Consider the following 23,041-nt stretch of genomic DNA (forward strand, 5'->3'; position numbering starts at 1 on the left):
TCCTCTTCATTCCTCTCCTCCCTCTCCTCTTCATTCCTCTCCTCTCCTCTCCTCTTGTTCCTCTCCTCTCCTCTCCTCTCCTGTTCATTCCCCTCCTCTCCTCTCCTCTTCATTCCTCTCCTCTCCTCTCCTCTTCATTCCCCTCCTCTCCTCTCCTCTCCTCTCCCCTTATTCTCTCCTCTCCCCTTATTCTCTCTTCTCCTCTCCTCTCCTCTCCTCTCCTCTTATTCTCTCCTCTCCTCTCCTCATCGCTCCTTTCCTGCCCTGCCCTGCCCTGTCCCCCTCCTTGCTTGTTTCCTTCACACCTCATCTCTCCTTCATCACACATAGCAAACAGTCAGTTTCTATGTTGGAACTTTCCACCATTCCTTGCTCAGCTAATCGTCAATTCAAGGTTTACCACTTTTGTTCAAATTTCATTGATTAATCCGACATGTTCACAAGTTATCTACATCAATACATGACATGACAAAGTCCAAGATTTTCCTGAAGCTTTCTGTTGAGAATCTCGCTGACTTGTCTTGAATTTTCTGTTCTCATAGTCAAATCACTTGCATCAGTTGCATTCTCACTCACCCGCAATATTTCCTGAGCTTTAACTTGCATCGCACTTCTAGCGATCTCTGCATAATCTCCCGTTTGGAGATTGCTGAGACGACAAGTCAGTCTTGACATGATCTCGTTTGTAACAAATATGGCAAATTGTAAGGAAGATCATATCACCTCAAGAAGATGAAGAGGAGAAAAAGGAACTGATGATAAAACTTTCTCTCCTTCTCTTGGTCTTCATCTGAGCACAAATCACAAACTGCAGGTTAACAAGTTTTGTCCATACATGTACAGTTGGCTAGACAGGAGAACAGGATAACGTGTCCATCATTTGCCTTCATCTAAAAAGCATCACCTTCAAGCACTATGGAAACAGCAACAACCTGGTTGACGAAGTTGTTCAATTCTCTTTCTTGTTTCTTGCTGATTGTATCATGGGGAAAGTCGTCGTGATTTGCTCCACAGAAAGCCAAAAGAACTCTGAAGGGGAAACAAGTCAATCCAATCATCGTCGTCGTCGTCGTCATCATCATCATCATCATCTCCATCATCATCATCATCTACCTGCAAAGCTGGACTGCAACGTCTGGTTTCTCAATCAAAACGCTCATCGCCGTCAAGACCTGAAAAGTTTTCATTCGTCAACAGCGATTTTCACAACAATGAACACAACTTTCTCACCACAACCACAAGATCTTCACTCTCCATCTTCTGCCGTATGATTGTATGCTGTGCAAACTGCACAAGAATCTCTCCCGCTAGTAGAACTTCTCTCAAGACATGTTCACTCGCAGGGTCGACAGAACGCAACACGTCATAGAGGATGCGATGGACGTCGAGGACGAACATAGGAGGCAAGTTGGATCTGTGCTGAGCAAGTGCTGAAAGCATTTCGAGCGATCGGATCTTTGACAAGGTGCTGATGTTACTTCTTCTCAGCTTGTCAACAACGTTCTCCAGGCCAGATTGAAGACGAGGTGTATCACATGATGATGAATGAAACTGGAGATGTGTTGATTGTTACTGAGAGAATTCACTGGATGAGAAGAGATGGTGCTTACATCGTCATCGTTGATCGTGCTTCTTGTGCTGCACCTGCGTTGAGATTGTTCTGATTCTTGATGATAATGATTGTGTTGGTGATGATGATTTCGTTGCAGCTCCTCTGAATGTTGTTGTTGATGTTGTTGTTGATGATGATGATGAAAATGATGATGTTCTTGTTCTTCTTGTCTTTGTTGCAAAGAGTGCAGTTGCAGATGCAGGTGAGGTTGAGAGTTTGAGGAGATCTTGTACTTTCTGTCTCTGAAACTTTTTCTGCAGGTATCCTGACGAGCTTGCGATGAAATCTGAGAAGAAAAAATGAGGATGTTTGCAAAGATGGTGGTAATGATGACGATGACGATTACGATTTCGATTTCGATGATGATGATGATGATGATGATGATGATGATGATGATGATGATTTTCCGTCAGACACTTACAAGTTTTCTTTTCGTCTCCCTCTGCACCAGCTTTCTCCTTAAGAAGCTTTGAATTATGATGATTCCTTCCTCCCAAAGCCTCCAGCCCTGTTCACATCAGCAGCAAACACAACAAACAGTCACAGCCAGCCAGCAAGCAAACATCTCTTACCTTGATTGATGATCGTATCTTCGTATCTTGTTCAACAACACCTTTGTCTGCATTCTCATCTTCTGTCGACATCTGATCTTGAGAGCAAGAAACAAGAGATGACGATGGGTAGCAGGACTCATGGGAGGAGTACTCGCTGTCGTCTGTTGTCTTCAGCAGGTCGCTGAAGTTGGAGTCGTCTTCACTCCAGGATAGCTCCTGGAGAGCAAAGGAGGAATGATCAGAGGAGTTGCAAGTAAGAGATGAAGGAGGAGGGAGGAGGAGGAGGAGGGAGAGGAGATAGGTGACGGCAGTGAGGAGGAGGAGGAGGGAGGGGAGATAGGTGACGGCAGTGTAGGAGGAAGGGGAGGAATGGAGGACAGTAACAGGAGAGAGGTTTGTGTGCAAGGAAGGGCTATTATCGCATGCTCACATGATGGATCGCGTCTTCTAGCACCACACACTCAGCAAGGACTGGCGCCCAAAGTTTCTTGGTGATGGCCGCAGGTGTGCTTGTTTGACAAGTCAACAACTCTTTCCCCCTTTGCCCGACAGAGCTTCTCTTGAACGTTTGCTCGGATATTACTTTGCCGTATGACCCAACAAACGTCTTGCGATCGCAAGTAGACATCGTGTTGCGAGCATGTCGAGGGGTTTGCGATGTTGTTGGTTTGACATCTTTCCCAACGCTTTCATCACTGACATCCCTCTTCCTTGCTCCTTCCATGACATGTTCTTCTTCTGTCTCTGCAACTTTGCGCATTATTCTCTTCAAGATGCTGTCTGCTCTCTCAACAACTTCATGCGTCCTCTGCGCTTGCAGCGCAAGCCTGTTTGCGATGACGTCGTGCTGTAAAATCTCACCATCTCCTGACTGTTTCCCCCCACCCCCCTCCTTCATCCTCGTTCTCCGTGAGCTATGTGCAAAGGCAGCACGGTCACCATGTTTTAGGATGGGAGGGTGGAGTGGCATTGTTGAGCTCGGTTGAATGTCACTTGTGGTGTTTGCAGCATGACTTTCTCTGCTGCTCATAACCAACAACACGCATCAGTGAACATCATCAGTACACGTGTTACGAATGTCCAACCTTGAAGTTTGATGACCATTTCTAGCTTTGGTTGGCAAAAAACGCGGCGTGTCCATTCTTTTCAACCTTCTTTGAGATTTTCTTGGTTTCGGTTGCTTTCCCACAGGCCCCTTCACATCTGCCTCATCAACTTGTACTTGCCTCTGCCTCGTACTGAACGCAAGACAATTCAGAAAGCAAACAATGGATGACAGGACAGGACAGGACAGGACAAGGGAACATCAGTTATGTGAATACAAGGAACGACTCTGTGCACAGATAACATGCAGTCATGAACCTTGCAGGAAGTTTCGATGCCTCATCTCTCTGCGAATACCAACGGAGATCAGAGAATCATCAGTCAGAAGAAATCACCCACGTTATCAACAACCTTGAGGTTCAGAGCTGAGCGCCAAGAAAGAGTTAAAGGTGCAAACATGTCAAGACACATGTCAAGACAAGCTGAACTCACCTCCTGTTGTTGGGATTCGCGTGAGGGATCGAGAAGTTGGGGGACGTTGAACAAGATTGCGATGGCTGGGTGACAGCTGACGAGCAGATTGTGGGCGAATCGAATTTTCTGCATGCTGAAAGAAACGTGTCAAGGATGGCTTGTAAATGTCTGTGAGATGCAAGACAGAACCATGAAAAAAGAGAGCACAGCGAAGTCTGATCAAGTATAACAACAAAGGGAAATTTGTCTCTCCTCCTCGCCTCCTCCTCCTTCCCCTCTCCTCTCCTCTCCTCTCCTCTCCTCTCCTCCTTCCCCTCTCCTCTCCTCTCGTCTCCTCTCGTCTCCTCTCCTCTCATCACTCCCACACCCACCTTGACTGGCACACCATCCTTGCTCTTGGACACCTCAACGCCTCTCTTCGCCATCTTGGGCGCAAGCACAGCCCTGCTGCTTGTCATATAACTCTGTATCAGCTCCACAACCTCCTCCACGTTGGGGAAATGGTTCTTTTCGAGCTTGCTGAAGACACTGATCGGACTAAGGAACGTCTCTCCCCTTGCGACCAGCGCCAGTTGGACTTCGAACGAGCTCCTCCTCGGATACCCTGCTGAGCAGAGCACGGGTCCGTAAGATATCCTCCGCAAGATTGCTGAAGTACAGACGGGGAGAGGGCCTGTGTTTTCAAGGACGATCACCCTTGGGAAGGAGACTTCAAGGGTCCTGGCGAGCTGGTAGCTGATCCTCTCATACAGCGCGTCCTCTCCCGAAGTATCCCGCTCGATGAACACGACGGTAGCATGCTCCTGCTCGGCCGATAGTTGCATGCCGGCGGAGAGGAGCTCAGGGGTCATGGAGGTGCAACCTCGTCATGGGCTGTAAGTTTGCGATGGTGGAAACTAAGACTGACGCCATGTCTGACATGATTTGTTGTTGTGCACCTGAGGATAGGGTTAGCTGCACCTCCTCCTGTCTCCCTTGTCCCTTCGCCATGCCTGCTCTGTTTGCCTTCTCTTACTCCTTCATCCCTCTCTCCTCCTCCTCCTCCACTCCCTCACCGTCGCCATGGCCGTTGATTCCCGTTGACCTGCTGGACCCGTTCATGACTGATGGTCTGAGGGGGGATGAGGTTATGTTAGAGTCGTTTAATTAACTGAGAGTCACTACTCTGCTGGTAACCCACAACACCATCCTTGCGGCAGGCCATGGTGCTGCCACTGAACTTGTCAAGTGACAGTGAACGGACTCCCGGATGGAACGGATCCCGTGACATGTATGGAAGTGCAGGCACAAGTTGATCATGTGGATTGGGAGAAGAGCGACATGTTGATTTGAAAGATAGAAAGATAATACAAGAATGCCTACAGTACGCTGCGGGATGTAGACCTGCAACAGAACTTGAAGTGAATACGGTGATGATGATGATGATGGTGATGGTGATGGTGATGGTGATGATGAACAAGAAGATGGTGGTGATGATGGTGGTGGCGGAGGAGGAGGACTCGAGATGGGCCGAGGGCGGAAGAGGAGGGGAGAGGGAGGAAGGCGAGAAAGGTAGGAGAGGTCACCGGATACTCCGCACTGGAGCTCTAGCTGACTTGTTGCTCCTCCTACATCCAGAGACTCAGCTGGAAAAAGAGATGGATGGATGGAGGGAGGGAGGGAGGGAGGGAGGGAGGGAGGGAGGGAGGGAGGGAGGGAGGGAGGGAGGGAGGGAGGGGCTGACCTTGACCCATCATCAGCTGGAGGATTCACCTGGCCAGGCTCAGAGGTCAAACTTCTCCAGCTCAGACTCCAGCAGAGGCAGAGCAGCTCACCACCGGCGCGTAGATGTCAAGGCGAGATCGGACTATGGGAGGCCCTCCACCGTAGATGGAGAAGAAGATGTCCCAAACCTGCGGAGATGATGATGATGATGATGCTGATGATGATGATGATGATGATGATGATGATGATGATGATGATGATGATGATGATGATGATGATGATGATGATGATGATGATGATGATGATGATGGATTGGAGGAGGAACAGGAGCAGGAGCAGGAGGTGCAGGAAACGAGGGGAGAGGGGTGCTGAATGATGTGCAAAAGGATGAGATCAGGATAGGGTCCGGGGGTTGGAGAGGAGCTGAGAAAGGACAAGGGAATAAAAGGGAAGGGAAGGGAAGGGAAAAGAAGGGCAGGCGGGTCAACCTGTTTGTTCACTCCCCTATAGTGAGTCCCCTTGTCAAGCCCCTGAGCAGGATGGTCAGAAAAACGTCTTCCTCCTCCTCCTCTTCTTCTCCATCTAATTCTTCTTCTGCTAAATCCTCTTACCGTCTTAGGGGTGACCCCGTCCTTCTCCAGAAGGTCTCCGTTGGATATGGGCCCCGGTACCGCCCCGAGCTGTGGAGGAGAGTAAGAAGAGCCGACGAAGAGAGAGGGAGCGGAGGAGGGAGGGAGGGAGGAAGGAAGAAGGACAGGGTCAATCAGGGGGGGGGAAGAATGGGAATAAGGCGGAAGTGACAGAACGGGGGAGGAGAGAGAGAGTGAAGGGAGGGAGTGGAAGGAGGACTGAGAAAGATTGGACGGAGGGAGGAGTCGCAGGAAGGGAGAAAACCTGATCTTGATGTACGAACGATAACCAAGATTGCAACCATTTCTTGTCAATGATGTACCAGGACTGGCCCGAAACATGTCAGGTTGTTGAAAGAGCAAAAACATCGCCAAGTGATTTCTCTTCACCTGCCCTGGCTCAATGTATGTCTTGTCATGTTCATGCACCTGAAACATCCCTTGGTCAGCCAGCACATCGCAACAGAAAATCTACAGCAGCTCTCACCAGCCTCTGCTCGTAGTCCCTTCGCTGCATCAGCTCGTATTCGTCCTTCATGCACTGACTGCATTTCTGACGCCCCAGATCGTTAGCAAGGCACCATGTTGTCAAGGCTCTTCCACCTCGATGCGGTTCAGGATGGGACCTCCCTTGTACTTTTCCAACAGCTTCTCCCACGCGGAAAGTGGAATCGGTCGGAGCTACATGCACATCACATGGCAAGCATGGTGCTCGCACCTGGACGCACCTTCTTCTCGTCCTCCTGCTTGATGTGTATCCTCTCATGACTGCACATGAACGGGTGATGGTCTATCGGCCCAGGGTGGAGCATGTGCAGGAAACGAAGGAGCCACAGTCGCGAGATGTAGACTCGCTCCTCCTGGAGCGATCAACCATCAGGCAAGTGCGAGGTAGAGAGAGGAGGGGCGGGAAATGAAGTGAGATAGGGTTGAGGGGGGAGCGGGGGGTTGGGACGAAGGTGGGATGTAGGAGATAGGGAGACGGAGGTAGCAGGTGAAGTAGAAGACAGGAACAAGGGAGGTGCGGTATAGGGAAGTGTGGTGTGTAGAGGTAAGTAAGTAGGGAGGGAGGAAGGTGGTCAAAGGTATGTGGGGGGGTGGTCGAGAGGTTCTGCTGCTACCTGCGACTCTTCGTCCTCAATCAGTTTCTTGACATCTTCCCTCTCTTGCTCCTTCTCCTGCTCTGCTTGTCAAAATAGTCGTCGTCTCAATATACAACTCACACCTTTGGAACCCTCAGTTTGTAGAACAGCATGTAGCCTTCGAGCTTGTGGACCTGTTCATCCTCTTACCCTACAGTGCAGAACAGGCAGCTATGTATGCAGGAAAGAGAGGAATATGAGAGAGAGGTGAAAATGAGAATAATTGAGAATGTTTCTGCAACTTACATCTGCCCCAGAGATTGTATTGACTTGAGAATCGTTGAACTCAAACCATTTGCCGTCAGAGTTGTTTCGAATGTATGCGATATAGTGTCCTCCATGCAACGCTCCCCTTCGGAAAAGTTTCAGTAAAGGACAGCAACCCAGAAATTAGGGATGCACTCTGGCATCGATGACGAGAGAGCAAGAGAGGGAGAAGAGTGAATCGAGTGTTGGATCGGAGGGAGGGGGAGAAAGGAAGAAGGGACGAATGGGATGAAAGCAGTGGAAGAGAGAGAGAGAGAGACAGGAGAGAAGGCTGAAAAGGAAGGAAGGGAAGAGTGATCAAGGGAGATTCGGCGAACCTGTGTTCAATTACAGCAAGCAAATCATAGATTGCGTTCTCCTGTTCCTCCTTGAATTCTTCTGAGGTCTGTAAATGGCAAGTGTCAGCTCTATTGGATCCTTTAGAATGACCAAGCAGGGAGAGTATGGGGAGTGAGTGAGTGAGTGAGTGAGTGAGTGAGTGAGGGAGGGAGGGAGGGAGGGAGGGAGGGAGAGGGGGACTGAGTGAAAGGGAATAAGGTTTCAGAACCAAGAGAGACCATAGTCAGGCATGCTAGTAGGAAAGTCACCTTGATGAACGGGCGCATGTCAAGGCCCTTGATGGGGAACTGAATGTGCTCTGAGATCTTGGTTCCCATGTTGTTTCCAAACAGAGACTCGTAACGAAACCGCTTCAAGTGCAAGGTTAAAACTTCCGGCGGTTTCAGCAGAGACAACTTCTTTGTACAGTCTCGGAACTGATCGCAGTGTTCACATTTGTACTTGTCATTCCCCGTCAAGTGCTCTGGCTCATAGTACTGCAACAAACAGTCCTGCAGCGAGATGTTCACATTCGACACCGACGAGAACATGCCGATCAGGAACGACAGCCAACTGTTCTGCGCGCAGGTCACGTTCTGGTTCTCAGGTTCCTGACTCTCTGAAGCTTCCTCCGACTCCACACTCGCCCGATAGTTCTTGTGCGCGCTCAGTAACCTTTGCCGGGCCTTCTTGCTTGGGATGGAAATGCTCTGATCGAGAACCGGCTCCTCCGTCACTGATACCTTCCCGCAGTGGTTGCACTTGACCTCGCTGATCAGAACCCCAGCAAAGATGTCAAGGACGATGCTGTTGTGCAGCCTCTTCTCATGCCTGTGTGTCTCTTTACTCTTCGACTCAGCGTTCCCGTTCTCCGGCGACCTCTGCGACGGGCTCAGAGACCCGTTGTGGGGGTGTCCGAGCTCTCCCTTGACGTAGATGTCGTCCTTCTTCTGCACCGAGCTGCTCTTCTGTGCCTCAGAGGAGGCGTCCAGCGGCCGTTGGTGCAGGAACGGCGTTGATTCCTGTAGCTCCTCATGCAGAACGTCAAGGGTCCTGCGCAGAAACTCCTGAGCGTCCTGCTGTCCTAGCCCCCGGTAGTCCGGGTTCAAGTCGAGGACGTCGCGGACGAAGTTGTGAGGAGACGCTACCTTCAGCCCTTCATCCCACACCTGGTACACGATGTCTGCAAGGCTGTGAACCATCCTCCTCTGCGTGATCGCCCGCGAATTCCCCACCTCGAGCCGCGGGGGGATGAAGTCCGCGCAGTCGACGAAGAACCCGGCGAAGGAGGGGGTATGGACGAGCACTTGGACAGGAGCGTTCAGGTAGCACGTGTTCCCAAGGTTGGGCAGCCCGCTCAGTCCCTTGAGCGTTCTCGAGCACCCGTTCCTCCTCCTGTCTCTCTGGTGGTTCCCAGACTGTGACCTGTCTTGCCCTGGGCTCTCAACTTCATCCTCTGAAGCATCTTCCTCCATCTCGTCGGCGGAATCTACTCTCTTGTCTCTGCTGTCAGAACGGAGTGACGACATGGACGTCTCGTGCAGCTACCGCGCGCCTTGCCCACCTTTCCAATGACCCTACCTCAGCCTAGCCGCTAATGCAACCCCAGCGCTGAAGTTGTTGCGTCCCCCCAACACGGAATGCTCATGGATCAACGGGCAGCCCTTGTGAGCTGTTCCATGCTTCAAAGCGGATGGATCGTCCATGTCAAGGATCCATCTCTCACACTCAGCGCCCATGCATCCCTGTCCGATTCCTACATAGCCAGAATTTCAGATCAGGTGACAGGCAGCATACAGGACGATCTTGCTGAGCTGTTCGAGCATGCACACACCACCCCATCATTCACGTTGAAAATCAACTAGAAATGTCTTCAAACACATGAAGCAAACATCATTTCATCGCGGACCCTTCCTCTGCTGCCTTACCCAAACCTCCATGACCTCCGCCACATTTTCCTCACAACAAACACTACAACTTCCTCTCTGTCCTCTTCACCTCCAATTCCGATACGTATCATTCACTGTGAACTTCCCTGCTTGCACAATCAATGCCTTCAATAGGTCCTGATTCCTGCACAATCCCCATGGATCCTCTTCTTCGACCTCTCTCCTGCCCTCAGCTTCTTTCCCCCCTGCCTCTTGTCCTCCAGCATACGTCATACACCATCCTTTCCTCTTCATCTTCATCCTCAATTGCACTGCCTCCTCCTCCTCCTCCTCTCTTTTCCTGCTCCCCTTCCCTTCGCCATTTTTGGCTTGCTTCTCCGCTCCTAGCCATGAAGAAGGCTGGGTACATAAAAGATTGGGGGTTGGGGTACTACTTTGGGGTATGGTAGGGTAGTCAAAAAGTGAGGGTGGGGTGATACCTGACAACGCAAAAGTGGGGGTGTTTGATTGAAAAAAGAAGGGTAGTGGAGATCAAAGTAACAGGAAGTATCAGGGGTGGGGTGGAGGAAGCAGGGAAACAGGGGTGTAATATTTATTGGGTGGAGAGCAGATGGAGGGTGGTAGTTATTCAGGGGTGGACTTGGATAGGGTGGGTACTATTGGTTCCATGATAAGCCATGAGGGGTAGTTTTTTCACAGAAATGGACGGGTATAGACATTGAATTCAAGGGAAGGGTGTGAGATCCAATTTCTGGGGTCGTGAGCTCATGGGGTAGGGTCAGAAAATATTGGGTACTCAGAATTCTATCAAATGGTGGGTACTCAAAGGTAAATCTTGGGGTACTACCACATCAAGAACTCTATCTGTGGGGGTCCCGTGTGACAAGCCAGGGGTTTAACATGGAAGGGTGCCATTTACAACTCAAGGTATAAAAAGTAGGAATTGCTCCACACCACCCACCCTATCTTGTCAGCATTTCATCCACCATGGACTCCTCCGCTCTACCCCACTGGCGGCTACACCAACCACCCACCCCTTCATGACAAGTTTTCATATCCCTCTGCAGTACCCACCTCTATTCCAGACAGTAGATTACCTCACCAGTACCCCACCCTAGCCGAGCCTCTACCCCCTCCACCCATCGTGAATCTGCGGGTGAATTGCAGAGCTGGACCTATCCTGACTTCATCCTACTTTTTCAATCGTCTGAACACACTTCGTCAAAGTTTGCCCGACATGGCTGACGGCGCCGTCATGGTGCGGGAAAGGCGCAGGAGGAGGGCGGGAGACATGCTGGGGGGGGAAGCAATGGTCAAGGAGGAGGAGGAAGAAGAGGAGGAAGTGGAACGATGGCAGGTTACAACGTTGTCCTCCCGTGGAGGGCTTGTTCTCGCCTCTGCCGTGTCGTCGGCATTCATGGCAGTCGGGAGCGATCGGGACGAGCAGGTATGAGAAGCTGCGATCAGGATGGGATGGGGAGACTTTGATCTTGTTGACTGTGGACATGGAGCAGGGAGGTCTCGTCTTCGACAGCCGCGATGCTACCCACATGATCGCCATCACCACAACGCAGGATCCGTCCAACAACGACCCCAACGCGTTGGAGGTCTGGTTGAGGGATGGGAGGAGGGTGGTTCTTGGATTCTTCGATCCATGCAAACGAGACGAGTGGATGGATCTGATAGCTCAATGGTCAAATGCGACGAGAAGCAGCAAGCAGCGAGATGTTCTCCCACTGCCGAGCAGAGCTTCGTCAGGCATGACATCGGTCTGTACCCCTTGGGATCCAGCCCTTTGCACGTTGAGAGTCTTGCGCAGGATCTTGACGTGCAGGTCGAACCCAGCAAGCTGGAGAAGAATGCTGGAAGGTGCTGCAGAAGTTCTCCCGTCCTTGATGATCGTCCATGACATGTTGCGCTGAAAGGGTTGTGGAATATCCAGACGGGAGTAAATATGTGGGAGAGTTCAAGGAACTGAAACTTTTGTTCCTCTGCTGCTGAGAGTGAAGATGATGCAGGGGAGCCGTTGGCACGGGACTGGTCGGCTGACAATGAAGAACTCTGTTTATGAAGGGGAGTGGGCTGAGGGTTCGAAGCATGGTTCAGGGGTGTTGTTCTACTCTAGTGGTGACATCTACCAGGTAGTCGGACTTGCCATGCTTGCCTTGTTCGCTGTATTTGCTTGTTGTGCTGCTGAACAATGTAATGTAAAGAATGTTTTGCTCAGAATGCTCAATTTCTCACGTCAATCATGTTGTTACGATGTGCGTCATGTGTTATCTGGGGGTCTTGCTGGTTTTCTCCTCTTGTTTGTTGATGTCTGTTTGGTCAACAGGGAGATTTTCAACATGGCCATCGACATGGAGTTGGCACTTTGTATCACTTCAACGCTGATCAAGCGTCGAGAGTTGAGTTGATGAGGCATGGGAAGGCGGAAGACGCCCGCATCGCCATGTTCTGGAGGACTCTCAAACTGATGCGCAACGGCCTTGTGCGGATGGACAGGTTGTTGGGCATGTCAGTTGATGCGATGCGAATGTAATGAGGAGGAGAAGGTATGAGGGAGAATGGAACGCAGACAAGAAACATGGGACGGGCAACGAGTTCGAACGGTCTGACCAGGTTGGCGAAAAGGATGGTCTTGCAAGATTCTAATGCCTTTGTTTTCTCCTTCTATTTGCTGATTGTGTATGAAGTACCAAGTGGAGTATGACATGGGAAGGTTGATTTCGCGGATCAACATCAAAGATCTCAAACAGATTAACATACCCAAGGATCTCAAGTACAGGTTGCCTCTACTGCCTCTCCCCCCTCCTTTTGCCTTGTCCTGAGATGCTCCTGTTGCATCTTTCGATGGTGAAAATCTCCGGACAGCGTGGATGAGATGGCGATCCAAGAGAATGTCGCGTTCATCCCCAACCTTGTAACCTCCATCAAAGGGCTGAAACCCTTCCAATACTGGGGTAATAAGTTCCTATCCTACGAATCTCCTGGGAGACTGACAACCCCCTAGTTGTCCCAGAGCTCCCAGAAGGAATGGTCCTCGACGCTAACACCGGTACCCGCTCTTCTCTCCTCCTCGCTGCTGTGTCTCAGAGCATGCGAACAAGGCGAGATCTCGGGGGTCGGGCTGAGAGCTTGCTTGAAGTCCGAGTATGAGATCTTTGCTGGGAATGACTACGGCCAATGCAGCACGAAGGCTCGTCCTGCCTTCACTCCTTGCCAACGGTTGACTTGAACGCAGCTAGCGATCACGGTGCTCGAGTCCGAGTGGCAGACTGGCTACCATCACAAGCTTTATGCTGACGGCTCGTCTTACGCGGGAGAATGGCTGGATGGATTGTGGCATGGCAAGGGCGAGCTGAGGTAAAGGCGCAGCAATGCAATCAGTTGCTACGAAGTTACTTTAGAGGAGAAAAGCGATTAGGAGTGGAGGCGTGGAGGAAGGGGAGGGGCGATGACGAGTGAGCATACTGCTGCTGCTGCATTGTGTGAAGGATGAGGAGGATGACTGCCTTAGGTTAGGGAGGGAAGGAGAGGTGAAGTTTTTTGGGGGGGGGGACTGAAAGGAGCAGTGGCAGGATGAACATGAGTTGAGGAAGGAAGAGAAATAAAGGAGAAGCGATCAGAATGAGGACGAGAAGGAGCAGGAGGACAAGGACTAGAAAGAGGATCAGGACAAGGGCGAGGAAGTGGAGAAGAGGAGGAGCTCAAGATAAAGGCATTACAGGTACGCGGATGGCAAAAGTTTTACAGGAGAGTTTCATGAGGGACAGCGACATGGCAGAGGTCTGCTCAAGGATCTCGATGGATGGTACTTCTGCGCTCTGCTCTGCTCTGCCCTGCTCTGCTCGGCTCGGCTCGGCTCGGCTCCGCTCTGCGCTTCTCTGCCTCTCTCCCACCCCTCCATCCCTCTGCATTTCTCCATCTCTTCCCTTCTCTTTCATTCCATACAAACCCGATCCTCCCTCCCTCCCTATCTCGTCCCCTCTCCCAGTCCACTGATCTACCTCCTCTCAGCTTCTACGAAGGAGAGTATGCCAGGGGCAAGCGCCATGGCTGGGGCAGAACCCTCTACATCACAGGCCATCTGTATGAGGTGAGCGCGGTGAACCTGCCGCTAGTTGTCGTCACGTGCTGGAGCAGGGAGAGTGGAGCCAAGACAAGCGGGCCGGCCGGGGGGTGATGTACGACCCGGACGGAACTCGCCATGATATCAGGCCCTGAAGGAATCTTGTTGTTGGACCTCGTGGTTTTTCCGTGCCCAGGCTACAATTTCTCGGTGTCTTTTCAAATGTTCAGAGGGACTGGACTTCCTTGTCGAATGATCAGAGGAGCTTTCTTGCAGTAGACCTTTCCTATCTCAACTAGATCGGTTCGATCACCCGCTAGACCTTGATGCCGTCGACGAAGTCAGGAGCATGCTCCGAAGCATCTGGAAGCCAAGTCACTAGCGTTCACTCTTCCCACCACCTCCTCCTCTTACGAATCTTCTTCACTCCATGTTCAACTGAGTTCTGCCCCAAGGTCCGGTTGGCTTCAGCCAGAGTACGATCTATCCTTGCCATGAGGGCCTGCGGTTGATGTTCAGGTGCGAGCTGAGATGTATTATCATCGCAGTACATCTGTGTCCTCGTCGTCCATCTGCCGCGGGACTTCAACCTGCTGGACGAAGTTTGTCGGAACCGGTTGACTGAGCGCAAGTCAGAACCGTCTTCTCATCGACTCTCCAGCTCACTTTGACATTGATACAAACGAAGATTCCGTGATGATCGGAGCACTTTGTTGCACAGAAAACAACATAGGCTGCGAAGTGACTTGGAGGTTCTGATACTCCTGGAGCTGGAAATTCTGTTGCTGAGGTTGTTTCGATGTCAGGAGACCGCAAAGCAAGGCAGCTACAATTGTTCGCACTCACAACTTCTCTCGTTTCTGTGATGGGTTGTTGATAAAACTGAAGACACACATCAACTTCTTTGCATCGGTTGCATGCAGTTGCCAAGACCTGGTTGACTTTGGTGGAGTAAATTTGAACCGGCTGCGAGATGTATTCATGCTGCACTTGCACCGGTGATCTCTCGACGTATGTGACAGGGAACGGTTGCACTTTATCAAAACAACATCAGTGATCATGAAAAATAAAGAAGAAAACTCCCACCTTGCTGGGTAACAACTTCGGGTTGGTAGATGTATTGGACTGGAGCCACCTGGTACTCTACTTGTGGCTGGACAAAACAGATAACAAAAAAGGCGAAACAAAGGACAAGTACATGTCAGGAAACTAAACATGACGCAAGAGCAGAAACACCTGTTGTATCACTTGAATGTAATCTGGAGGGATGTATTCCTGACAAGAAAAATGTCACCACACTAAATGGCAATGGCTCTAACGCTTTCGGCTTCATCACCAGCCGCTGCTGCATGCTGCTGGCATGCTGCACTTGTCTGTCGACGAACATCACAGGAGCGGCTTGCACTTGTTGCTGGTAGACCATCATCTCCGGGAGATGCTCGTGCCGTTCTCGAGACTCCACAACTATCGGCGCTGGGCGCGATTGCACCAGCGCGCGATCAGGGTACACTTCGGGAGGCGGCTCCTCGGTCTTGCGGGTTTCTACTTGGCTAGAGGACAGGATAAGTCGTTCAGCATCTTCAGAGACGAGGAAGAAGCAAGCAGAACCTCTGAGTTATGAGCGGAGGAGGAGTCATCGCCGGGACCCTGGACGGATCAATTTTCGTTTGAGGTATAAACCATTCTCGGATCGCTGCCCACACAAGTCAGTCAGCTCGAGCCGTCATGGACGGAAATTCTCACTGTCCATTGAGAAATTCGATGTTTTGTTTGAAAGGGTTCGCAGCAGAATATCACCGATGACGGAATGCTTGGCTGCCATCAACAATCAGTCCAACTTGCACCGGCAAACTCACTGCCACTTTGCTGGTATTGTTCACAAGGAGCATGCACACCAGCTATGTATGATCAGTCATGGAATGAAGTGAAGGAGGAAGTGACATTGTGTGCAGATAAACTGTGAATGTGAAGCAAAAGTTCACGGTTGATTCAAACATGGATCGTTTGCTGTTGTACATTGGAAGGGTCGCTAAAAGTTGAGAGCATATCAGAAACGAGGGAGCAATCAACAGGATGGCAGAGGAGGATTCGGCAAGGTGATTCAGCATTGCGAGCATGGAGAATGCACGTGGCGGTCAGCATGGAGGGCAGCCGCAGCGTCTGCCTCCTGGAGCCAGGCATGACCGTACTGCCGTCGGACATTAAGGGGTCCGGCCCGAATCGGAACTTCCGGGTGAAAGGCTGGGTGGTCATAGGTTAAGGGTGGGTACCTGCACAAGCTACCCCATGCTTTTCCGTAAAAAGTACCTAAATGATACGGGTGATAGGTAAGGATATGTGTTATACAGGGGGTCAGGGTCCAGCACTGGACGGTGCAGAATTGTCGGAGTCTGCGACTTTAAAAACCCTTATTTTAATGGTGTAGTGGCCAAAAGAATTCACTACCATAGTTACATTAAAAATGTTTTAATTCTGTACATGAACGAATCATTTTGTACCACAGCCGTTTCGACTCAAATTTACTCACCAGAAAAGTTGATACTAGCCAGGCCCGAGGGAGGCAGTGTAAAACAGACCGATCAGACTTTTACTATCCGATGACCGTACCATCGGACGGCGGTCATCGCCGCCCGGCCCCCGGGTAGCCCGGCGGGCCCGAGCGGGCCGAAGCCCAGGCTCCCGGTACAGCCTCCAAGTCGGATCTACGCCGGTGTGACGGGACTAGGGAAGGCCGCTTTCTTTGGCAACCCATCATCCCGGCGATCGCCAGCGCTGATGGACTCTAGTTGTAGGCATGATAATGCAATCAGTGGCGGGGCGGCGGATGATCCGCACATTCCGAGTTCAGCCTGCCATCGCTCGGCAAACCGGCGTTGAAGAAAATTGAAACGGCAGCGCTGGATCACGCGGCCGGGCCTCTCGGCCTCTCGGACAATGGCGTCCGATGAGAGTCGGACACGTTCAGACGGTCGGCAAGTTCGGACTCGCGGCGCCGCGCGGCGGCGCCGCTGGGCCGGCCCGGCCCCGGCGGCGCCGGGCATGCGGCCATCTGATGGTCCGATCATGGATGGTATTTACTTATTGAAGCCTTCAACGCCGATGATGGCAGCCGGGCGCAGGGCGCCAAGGCTCGCGGCGGGCCCGCGCGGCGGCCAAACACTCCGCCGGAGCCTCGCCCGCCGCCGGTCACTGTCACACACGGCCGGGCGGCGTCACTGACAGTCCGATCCGACAGTCACTATCGCGGCACTGCACTCAGCCGGAGCCCGGCTGGCGCGGCCGCGCTGCGTGTCCCGACTCCCGTCACGCCCGGTGACCTCGGGCGGCCTCGTACCGTAGTACTGATTTTTGCCTTAAAAAGTTTGAGTAAAGTATTGGGGCGCGGACGGTTTCGGTAGCAGCCTCCGATGTCAATAAGTCCTCTCACGTGCGACTCTCCCTGATTCCTCCCCCGCCAACGTGACTCACTTAAAGGAGCTGGTTGACCTTGAGTTTGAACTCTGATCTGCGTTTTGACCTCCGTCTCTCGAGACTTTGACCGATTTGACCGGTGTTTGACCCCGTATATCTGTGGTCAAAGCACGGTCAAAACAGGTCAAGTTGGTCAAATGAGTGGTCAGATGCTGATCAAATCATTCCACCCCCAATTTGACCTGCCTGGTCAAATACACCTGCATGTGCATATAGGCCTCCAAAAATCCTTTCCAGAGTGACGTGGTGGGGGTAGTAAAATGGGGGGTGTGGGGTGGGATATCAGGAGATAAGACCGGCACATCTCGCTGAGATCGAATGGGTCCAAAATATCAAGGTGGGGTGTACCCTCAATTTGCTGTTGAATCCATGGGTGGGTGGTGCTTTTTGTGTTATAAAATGCCCCTTTTTTTTCACTATGTTTTTTAGAATACTAAGGCGGGGTGTAAAGTACCCCCACCCCTAATCCACCTTCTTTCCTGGTAGTCTTATGGTACCCCCCACCCTCTTTCTTCCTGGACCCACCCCATGTCTCCTCACGAAGGGATGTTCTTTCCCCTTCCATGGGCATGAGGACCCCGCCGTCATTTTTGAGATCCACCCCTTCCCACCCACCCCTCTTGACTCTGGACCAATGAGGTACCCTACCCTACTCCTTGAGACCGTCCGCTGTCCACTACTCTAGGCTCTCCCGAAGTTCGCCTCACCCAACGACAACAGATTACCACCCCTAGTATCCGCTCCCCTTTGTTGCTTTGGAAATCAAGTCTTCAAAAGAAAGTCTATTTATTATTTATTTCTCTAATTGATATGGCCACACTGCAGACCCTTTGCTTTCTGACGTGGCACATAACACCCATAACAACAGATCTACCCCTGTTTCCCTCTTTCGATCCACCCACGCCACAATGCTGTACGCCATCAGAACCCCACATGCACTGTACCCCCTTGACTTGTACCCCCACCCCTCAGAATGAAATTCAATTTCCTAGGTTTGCCAGTCTTAAAATTGAAAACTACCCCCTTGCCGTCTTGCCCTTACTACCCACCCCATTGATTGTTTCCAGGTAATACCCACCCTAGTTTTTATCGGTTGAAACCACCCCTCATATGCTCTTTCATATCACCCCACCCCGTATGTCTCTCTCCCTATCACCCCACCTGCCCTCTCCCCGGCTGATCCAACAAAGTCTCAACTACGCGAGGACCCCCAGCACCCTCTTAAGCAATCCACCCACCCTCTGGTTCGAAGTGCAAGTACCCCACCTTTGCGTGGTTTTATTAAGCTGTACCCCTACCCACTGGGGAACTGAGTATTTCATCACCCCTACCAAAAAATTGTCACCCCCCCTAGTATCAGAACTTTGGAGGCTTTATTGGGGTGATCATCCTTGAACTAGAAGATACAACCCATCATCAACTACCCTACCTACAGGAAAAAATATGTTTCTTTGAAACCCCACCCTAAGACCTAGATAACCCCCGATCCCATCCCCACCCCACCCCCACCACCCCCCTCCCTGATTTCCATTCTAATACTCCCTTGACCCTCCCATCTCCCCCATCGACCATGCGCTGTCCCCATCTTCCACGCCCTTCTCCCTCCCACCAGGCGCTTTCCGCCGCCCGCTCATCCGCTCTCCCTCCCTGCTACGCCAACATATTATCCCACTCGACAACTTGCCTACACTTCCTCCTCCTCATCGCCCTTCGGCAGTATCAGCCTGCCTCCTCTCCAGGAATCCTTGTCCATATATTGCTAATCCAGCCATGACATCTTCAATACTGTTCTTCGTGCGCTCAATGTAGATTGCTTCTCTTTTCAGATTAATTTGTTCATCTCTTCAAGCTCCTCCTCCACAACCATCTTATTGCCATTCACTCATCCAAAACATTTCGTGACCACATGTTTTCCGCTTTCTTCCGTGGTTGAGCTTCTCGGTTTGTAATGTTGTTTTCTAATGCAGATTTCCGCAATGGCTCTGCGCTTTTCTTCTTCTATCCTGAGACGCAACTTCTCTGTTTTCTCCTCTGCGGGAAGGTACTCTGGCTGATCCTTTCTGCACATTGTTGGCTGATTCCTGTAAAGACTCTCGAGGGCGACCAGGAAATTTCCCAAGAGCCTGCAGGGCGTCGCCGGTGTTGCCAATGCACTGCGCTCGCATGCCACCCAGGGCGTCACCCGCGGTCAACGAGAGGTGAAGGTCGAAAGTCAGGACTACTATGATGGGCTCTCGGACCACTACTACCTCTTCCAGCAGGTGACTGCTCTTGCTTGCCCGCTGGGGCTTCCTTGTTGTCTTTGTTTGCCTATCTATGCGCGTCTCGAACACTTGAGAGAGAGAAGGTTCTTGTTCTGTTACTTACCGATGCATGAACAAAGAGCGTCCTCTCATCGTAGAGGCGTGTGCCGCTTTGGAAGGGGGTGAGGACATGTTTGACTATCCTGCCCGAGCATAGCACACGCACATAGCTCGATTCCTCACGAACCTACCACACTCTCGTCTCTTGTAGTGACATGTTATCTCTTGTGGCATCATACATCCCACCGATGCCTCGCGTCTCACATCTGCGTCGTGCCCTACAACTTCACAATGTGCTCGCAATCAGCTCTTTTTCTCTCTTTCCGCTCTGTGCAGAGATCAGCAAGCCTTGTTGGGTGACTTGAAGCACATGTCTGAAACGTTTGCAACAGGACTGGGATGGCATGGTGGCCAAGGAGAGACAGGGGTTCAAGGATGCGTTCTTCGGGGAGAACGTGAAGAAGGTAGGGATGCTCTCTGAGGAGTATGGGGCCTTGACGCTGATATCCCTCTCAGGTACTTGATGCCTCCTGCGGCAGCGGCGAGCAGTCGATCGCTCTTGCCGGCATCTCCAAGGATATCAAGGTGATGCGAGTCGGAGCTCCTGGTTTGCTGGGAGTTTGACAGGTCGTCAGGTCACTGCCTGCGATCCCAGTGCGGGGTTGGTGAGCAAGTGTGCTGAGAACGCCAAGAAGTATGGTTTCCACAACGTGAGCAACTGCTGGACTTAGAGGCTGCTGCCTGCTGACGTGTTCCCGCAGATTGAGGCCATCCAGAGTGATTTCCTTGGCCTCGAGCACGACTTCAAGGTTTAACTCGCGGAGGGGGGAGGAGGGGGAGGAGGAGGGAGGAGGAGGGGAGGAGGGGGAGGAGAGGAGTTGATCTTTCGCTTCAGGATCGCTTGGGAACCTATGACGCGATCGTCACCAAGGGCAGGTGAAGTTTTACTACTTGTCCTGTCCATGCTGATCCTCCGTTCCAGCTCCCTCCCTCACTTGTTGACGGACAAGGACCTCACTCAAGCCCTCAAGGTCCTACTCGTCTCAGTCTGCCTGTGTCTTTCGTTTCCTGTGTCTCTGCTCTGTTTCTTCATCCCCCTCTTTTATCTCCTCTTGCCCTCTTCCTCTTGCCCTTCCTCTTTTTCTCTTCTACGATAGCGTTAACTTGAAGTCTCTTGATTTTCCTCCTTCGAGATGCTCCTTGTTGTCCTGCGCACTGGCAACCTTGACTCCTCACCTCTCACTCTCTTCTAATCTCTTGACATCCTTTCAGAACTTCTACAGCCTACTCCGCCCTGGCGGTATCGTCAACATTGGGGTGAGAGACTACGATTACTTCATCAAGCAGAAGACGCAGATCTACCCTCGTCAGGTGACAGGCACATCCTGCTCTTTCCCCCTCCCTACTCGCCTCCCTCCTCTTGCTGCCTCTTCCTCTTGCCTCTTCCTCTCCCTCAGCCTCTCGCTCAGCGCTTGTTGCAGCTCAAGGTCGGTGATGACAAGGAGCATCTCATCTTCGATATCTGGGAATGGCATAAGGTGGGAGGAGGAGGAGAGTAAGGGGGAGAGGGAAGGGGAGGGGGGGAAGGTGGGACAGGGAGCAAGCAGGAGGAGGGAGGTGGGGCGTGCGCATGGAGGGAGGAGGAGGAGCAAGAAGGAAGTAGCGCGCTGTCGTGACAAGTTTGCCAGGGATCTGAGGGACAGCAGCTTGTTAACTTTAACACCTTCCACATCAACGGAGAGAACACGCCCAACTACGTCACCAGGTAGGAGGAGCTCACTATGCAGCGGCTGGTCTGACCGGGCATGCAGCAAGTACATCACTACCTTCCGTGCGCTGTTCAGGAAGGAGATGGAGGACATGCTCGCCAAGGTGAGATGATGATGATGATGATGATGAAGGCTCAGTGATAATGAGATGATGGTGATGGTGATGGTGATGATCCTGTGTTTGTGCCGATGGCAGCTGAGTTTTTGTCACAGGCTGGCTTCACTGAGATCAAGGTCCACAAGATCGACGGGTGGCTCTGGGAGAACGTCTACACTGCTAGACGGCCCAACTAAACTTGTTAAACAAGGTCGCACAATGCGATCAGTACAACTGATGTAACGTTTTAATGAAATTTGAAACATGAATCTTTCTCCTGGGTTATCTAGCACTTACACATGAGATAGAGTGGGAGGAAAGGAGGAGAGTGAGGGTACAAGAGGCAGAGTGAGTGAGAGCGAGGAGGAGGATAGGAGAAGACATCTGATCAACAGGAGGTGGTGCGACACGTTAGGTTGCAGAGGAAGTTTTGACAACTTCTTTCATGGCCCTCCTCATGAATCCGGTGTCGGTGAAACCTGCCAGTTCGTCAGTCGCACAGCACACTTGGTGAAGTACTCTTCGTCCTCGTCCCCGTCCTCCCTCCTCCCTTTCCTTCTCGTCCTTGTCCTCGTCTCTCTTCCGCTCCCTCGTCCTCTTCCTTCTGCTCTTCCTCTCCTCCTCCTCACTTTGTTGGACACTCCAAGGGAGCTCTTAAGCGAGTCGGCCATGAAGTAAGGCTTGTCCTGCCGTCGTTGACTTCGCTGTCGTGCAGGAAGGAAAGGAGGATGCAGTCGATAGCAGCCTCGAACACTCCGATGAAGGCGCCTGCTGCGTACCTGGTGGTATGGCGGTGAGGAAGAAGAGGGGATGGGGGAGGAGTGAGGAGCCAGGAGTGAGGAGGACGAGGAGGAGGTGCTGGTGGAGGAGAGGTGGGGAGGAGAAGTGAGAAGTGAAGAACGTGAGGATGGGAGGAGGAACTGAGAGGATGAAGAGCATAGGAGGCAGTGGGGTTACCATGCTGTGATCGCAACGATAAGCAGGGTAAAGAAAGGAGCGCCGGAAGGCAGGACGTCCTTCTGTGATATATGCCGTTAGAGGAGAGGGGAAGCGAGAACGTAGCAGATGGTAGAGTAGTGTAGAGTAGAGTAGAGTAGAGTAGAGTAGAGTAGAGTAGAGTAGAGTAGAGTAGAGTAGAGTAGAGTAGAGGAGGAGCAGCAAATCAGTTTGAGTCTCACCGAGTAGCTCTGAGCGATCAAGTAGCAGATCGCTAACGTTGCGAGGGTGATGAACAGCTTGCCGAGAAGGAGGAAGAACGGTGTGATCATATTGATCGCTGCCCATCAAGTAAGTCCACCGCCACCGCCACCACCTCCACCCCCTGCTCCTCCCTCCTCTTTCTTCTGCACTTTCCCAGCTACCCCTCCTCCACCAAAACCCCTCACGCCTCCTCTCCCACGCTCATGTTTTACCAGCAATCTGTAGAATATTTCTCATGATCAACAAGAAGCCTTTCCATGCCCCTTTGCAGAATGAGTATCCTACATGTCATATCAGATCGAGTCGCAATCCTGCCGCAACAGAGACCCACGACGTGATGGATACCAACATAATCATTCCATGTGTCACATCATGATGTCAAAGATCGGGTATCTTTACACATCATCTCATCTCACGTATCATTTTGTCCTATCTCATCTCATCTCATATCAAAATACACGATACAACATCCACTGCAACATCACATCACATCACA

At 51.6% G+C, this 23,041-nt stretch overlaps 4 protein-coding genes across 4 annotated transcripts; 2 read left to right on the forward strand and 2 right to left on the reverse strand.

Annotated features, from left to right (window-relative positions):
* Positions 1-7,330: 7,330 nt before the first annotated feature.
* Positions 7,331-9,494, reverse strand: GUITHDRAFT_89035 (hypothetical protein; the record flags this gene model as incomplete). Its single annotated transcript, XM_005826502.1, has 5 exons — positions 8,756-9,494; positions 8,386-8,623; positions 8,014-8,256; positions 7,744-7,784; positions 7,331-7,511 (listed from the first exon to the last, which is right to left on the reverse strand). Exons 1-5 carry the CDS (start codon positions 9,271-9,273, stop codon positions 7,331-7,333), a joined length of 1,221 nt encoding a protein of 406 aa, XP_005826559.1. The 5' UTR covers positions 9,274-9,494.
* Positions 9,495-11,684: 2,190 nt separating this feature from the next.
* GUITHDRAFT_76286 (hypothetical protein) lies at positions 11,685-13,860 on the forward strand (the record flags this gene model as incomplete). Its single annotated transcript, XM_005826503.1, has 5 exons — positions 11,685-11,774; positions 12,899-12,999; positions 13,364-13,447; positions 13,654-13,732; positions 13,780-13,860. The coding sequence occupies 5 exons, from the start codon at positions 11,685-11,687 to the stop codon at positions 13,858-13,860; spliced, it is 435 nt and encodes a 144-aa protein (XP_005826560.1).
* Positions 13,861-14,021: 161 nt separating this feature from the next.
* Positions 14,022-15,455, reverse strand: GUITHDRAFT_114307 (hypothetical protein; the record flags this gene model as incomplete). The annotated part of the gene is made up of 11 exons (XM_005826504.1): positions 14,022-14,068; positions 14,120-14,207; positions 14,257-14,326; positions 14,372-14,490; positions 14,552-14,587; positions 14,639-14,739; positions 14,792-14,858; positions 14,942-14,980; positions 15,042-15,255; positions 15,314-15,398; positions 15,449-15,455. 11 exons carry the CDS (start codon positions 15,453-15,455, stop codon positions 14,022-14,024), a joined length of 873 nt encoding a protein of 290 aa, XP_005826561.1.
* A 3,686-nt stretch (positions 15,456-19,141) lies between these two features.
* Positions 19,142-22,832, forward strand: GUITHDRAFT_154386 (hypothetical protein). The gene is made up of 17 exons (XM_005826505.1): positions 19,142-19,217; positions 19,266-19,437; positions 19,872-19,943; positions 19,996-20,064; positions 20,115-20,189; positions 20,241-20,288; positions 20,375-20,415; positions 20,462-20,510; positions 20,752-20,850; positions 20,961-21,017; positions 21,168-21,244; positions 21,291-21,351; positions 21,462-21,824; positions 21,975-22,124; positions 22,303-22,364; positions 22,524-22,621; positions 22,758-22,832. Exons 1-13 carry the CDS (start codon positions 19,153-19,155, stop codon positions 21,540-21,542), a joined length of 966 nt encoding a protein of 321 aa, XP_005826562.1. The 5' UTR covers positions 19,142-19,152; the 3' UTR covers positions 21,543-21,824; positions 21,975-22,124; positions 22,303-22,364; positions 22,524-22,621; positions 22,758-22,832.
* The last annotated feature ends 209 nt before the right edge of the window (positions 22,833-23,041 follow it).

Source organism: Guillardia theta (genome assembly GCF_000315625.1).
Source record: "Guillardia theta CCMP2712 unplaced genomic scaffold GUITHscaffold_74, whole genome shotgun sequence".
NCBI classification, from domain to species: domain Eukaryota; class Cryptophyceae; order Pyrenomonadales; family Geminigeraceae; genus Guillardia; species Guillardia theta.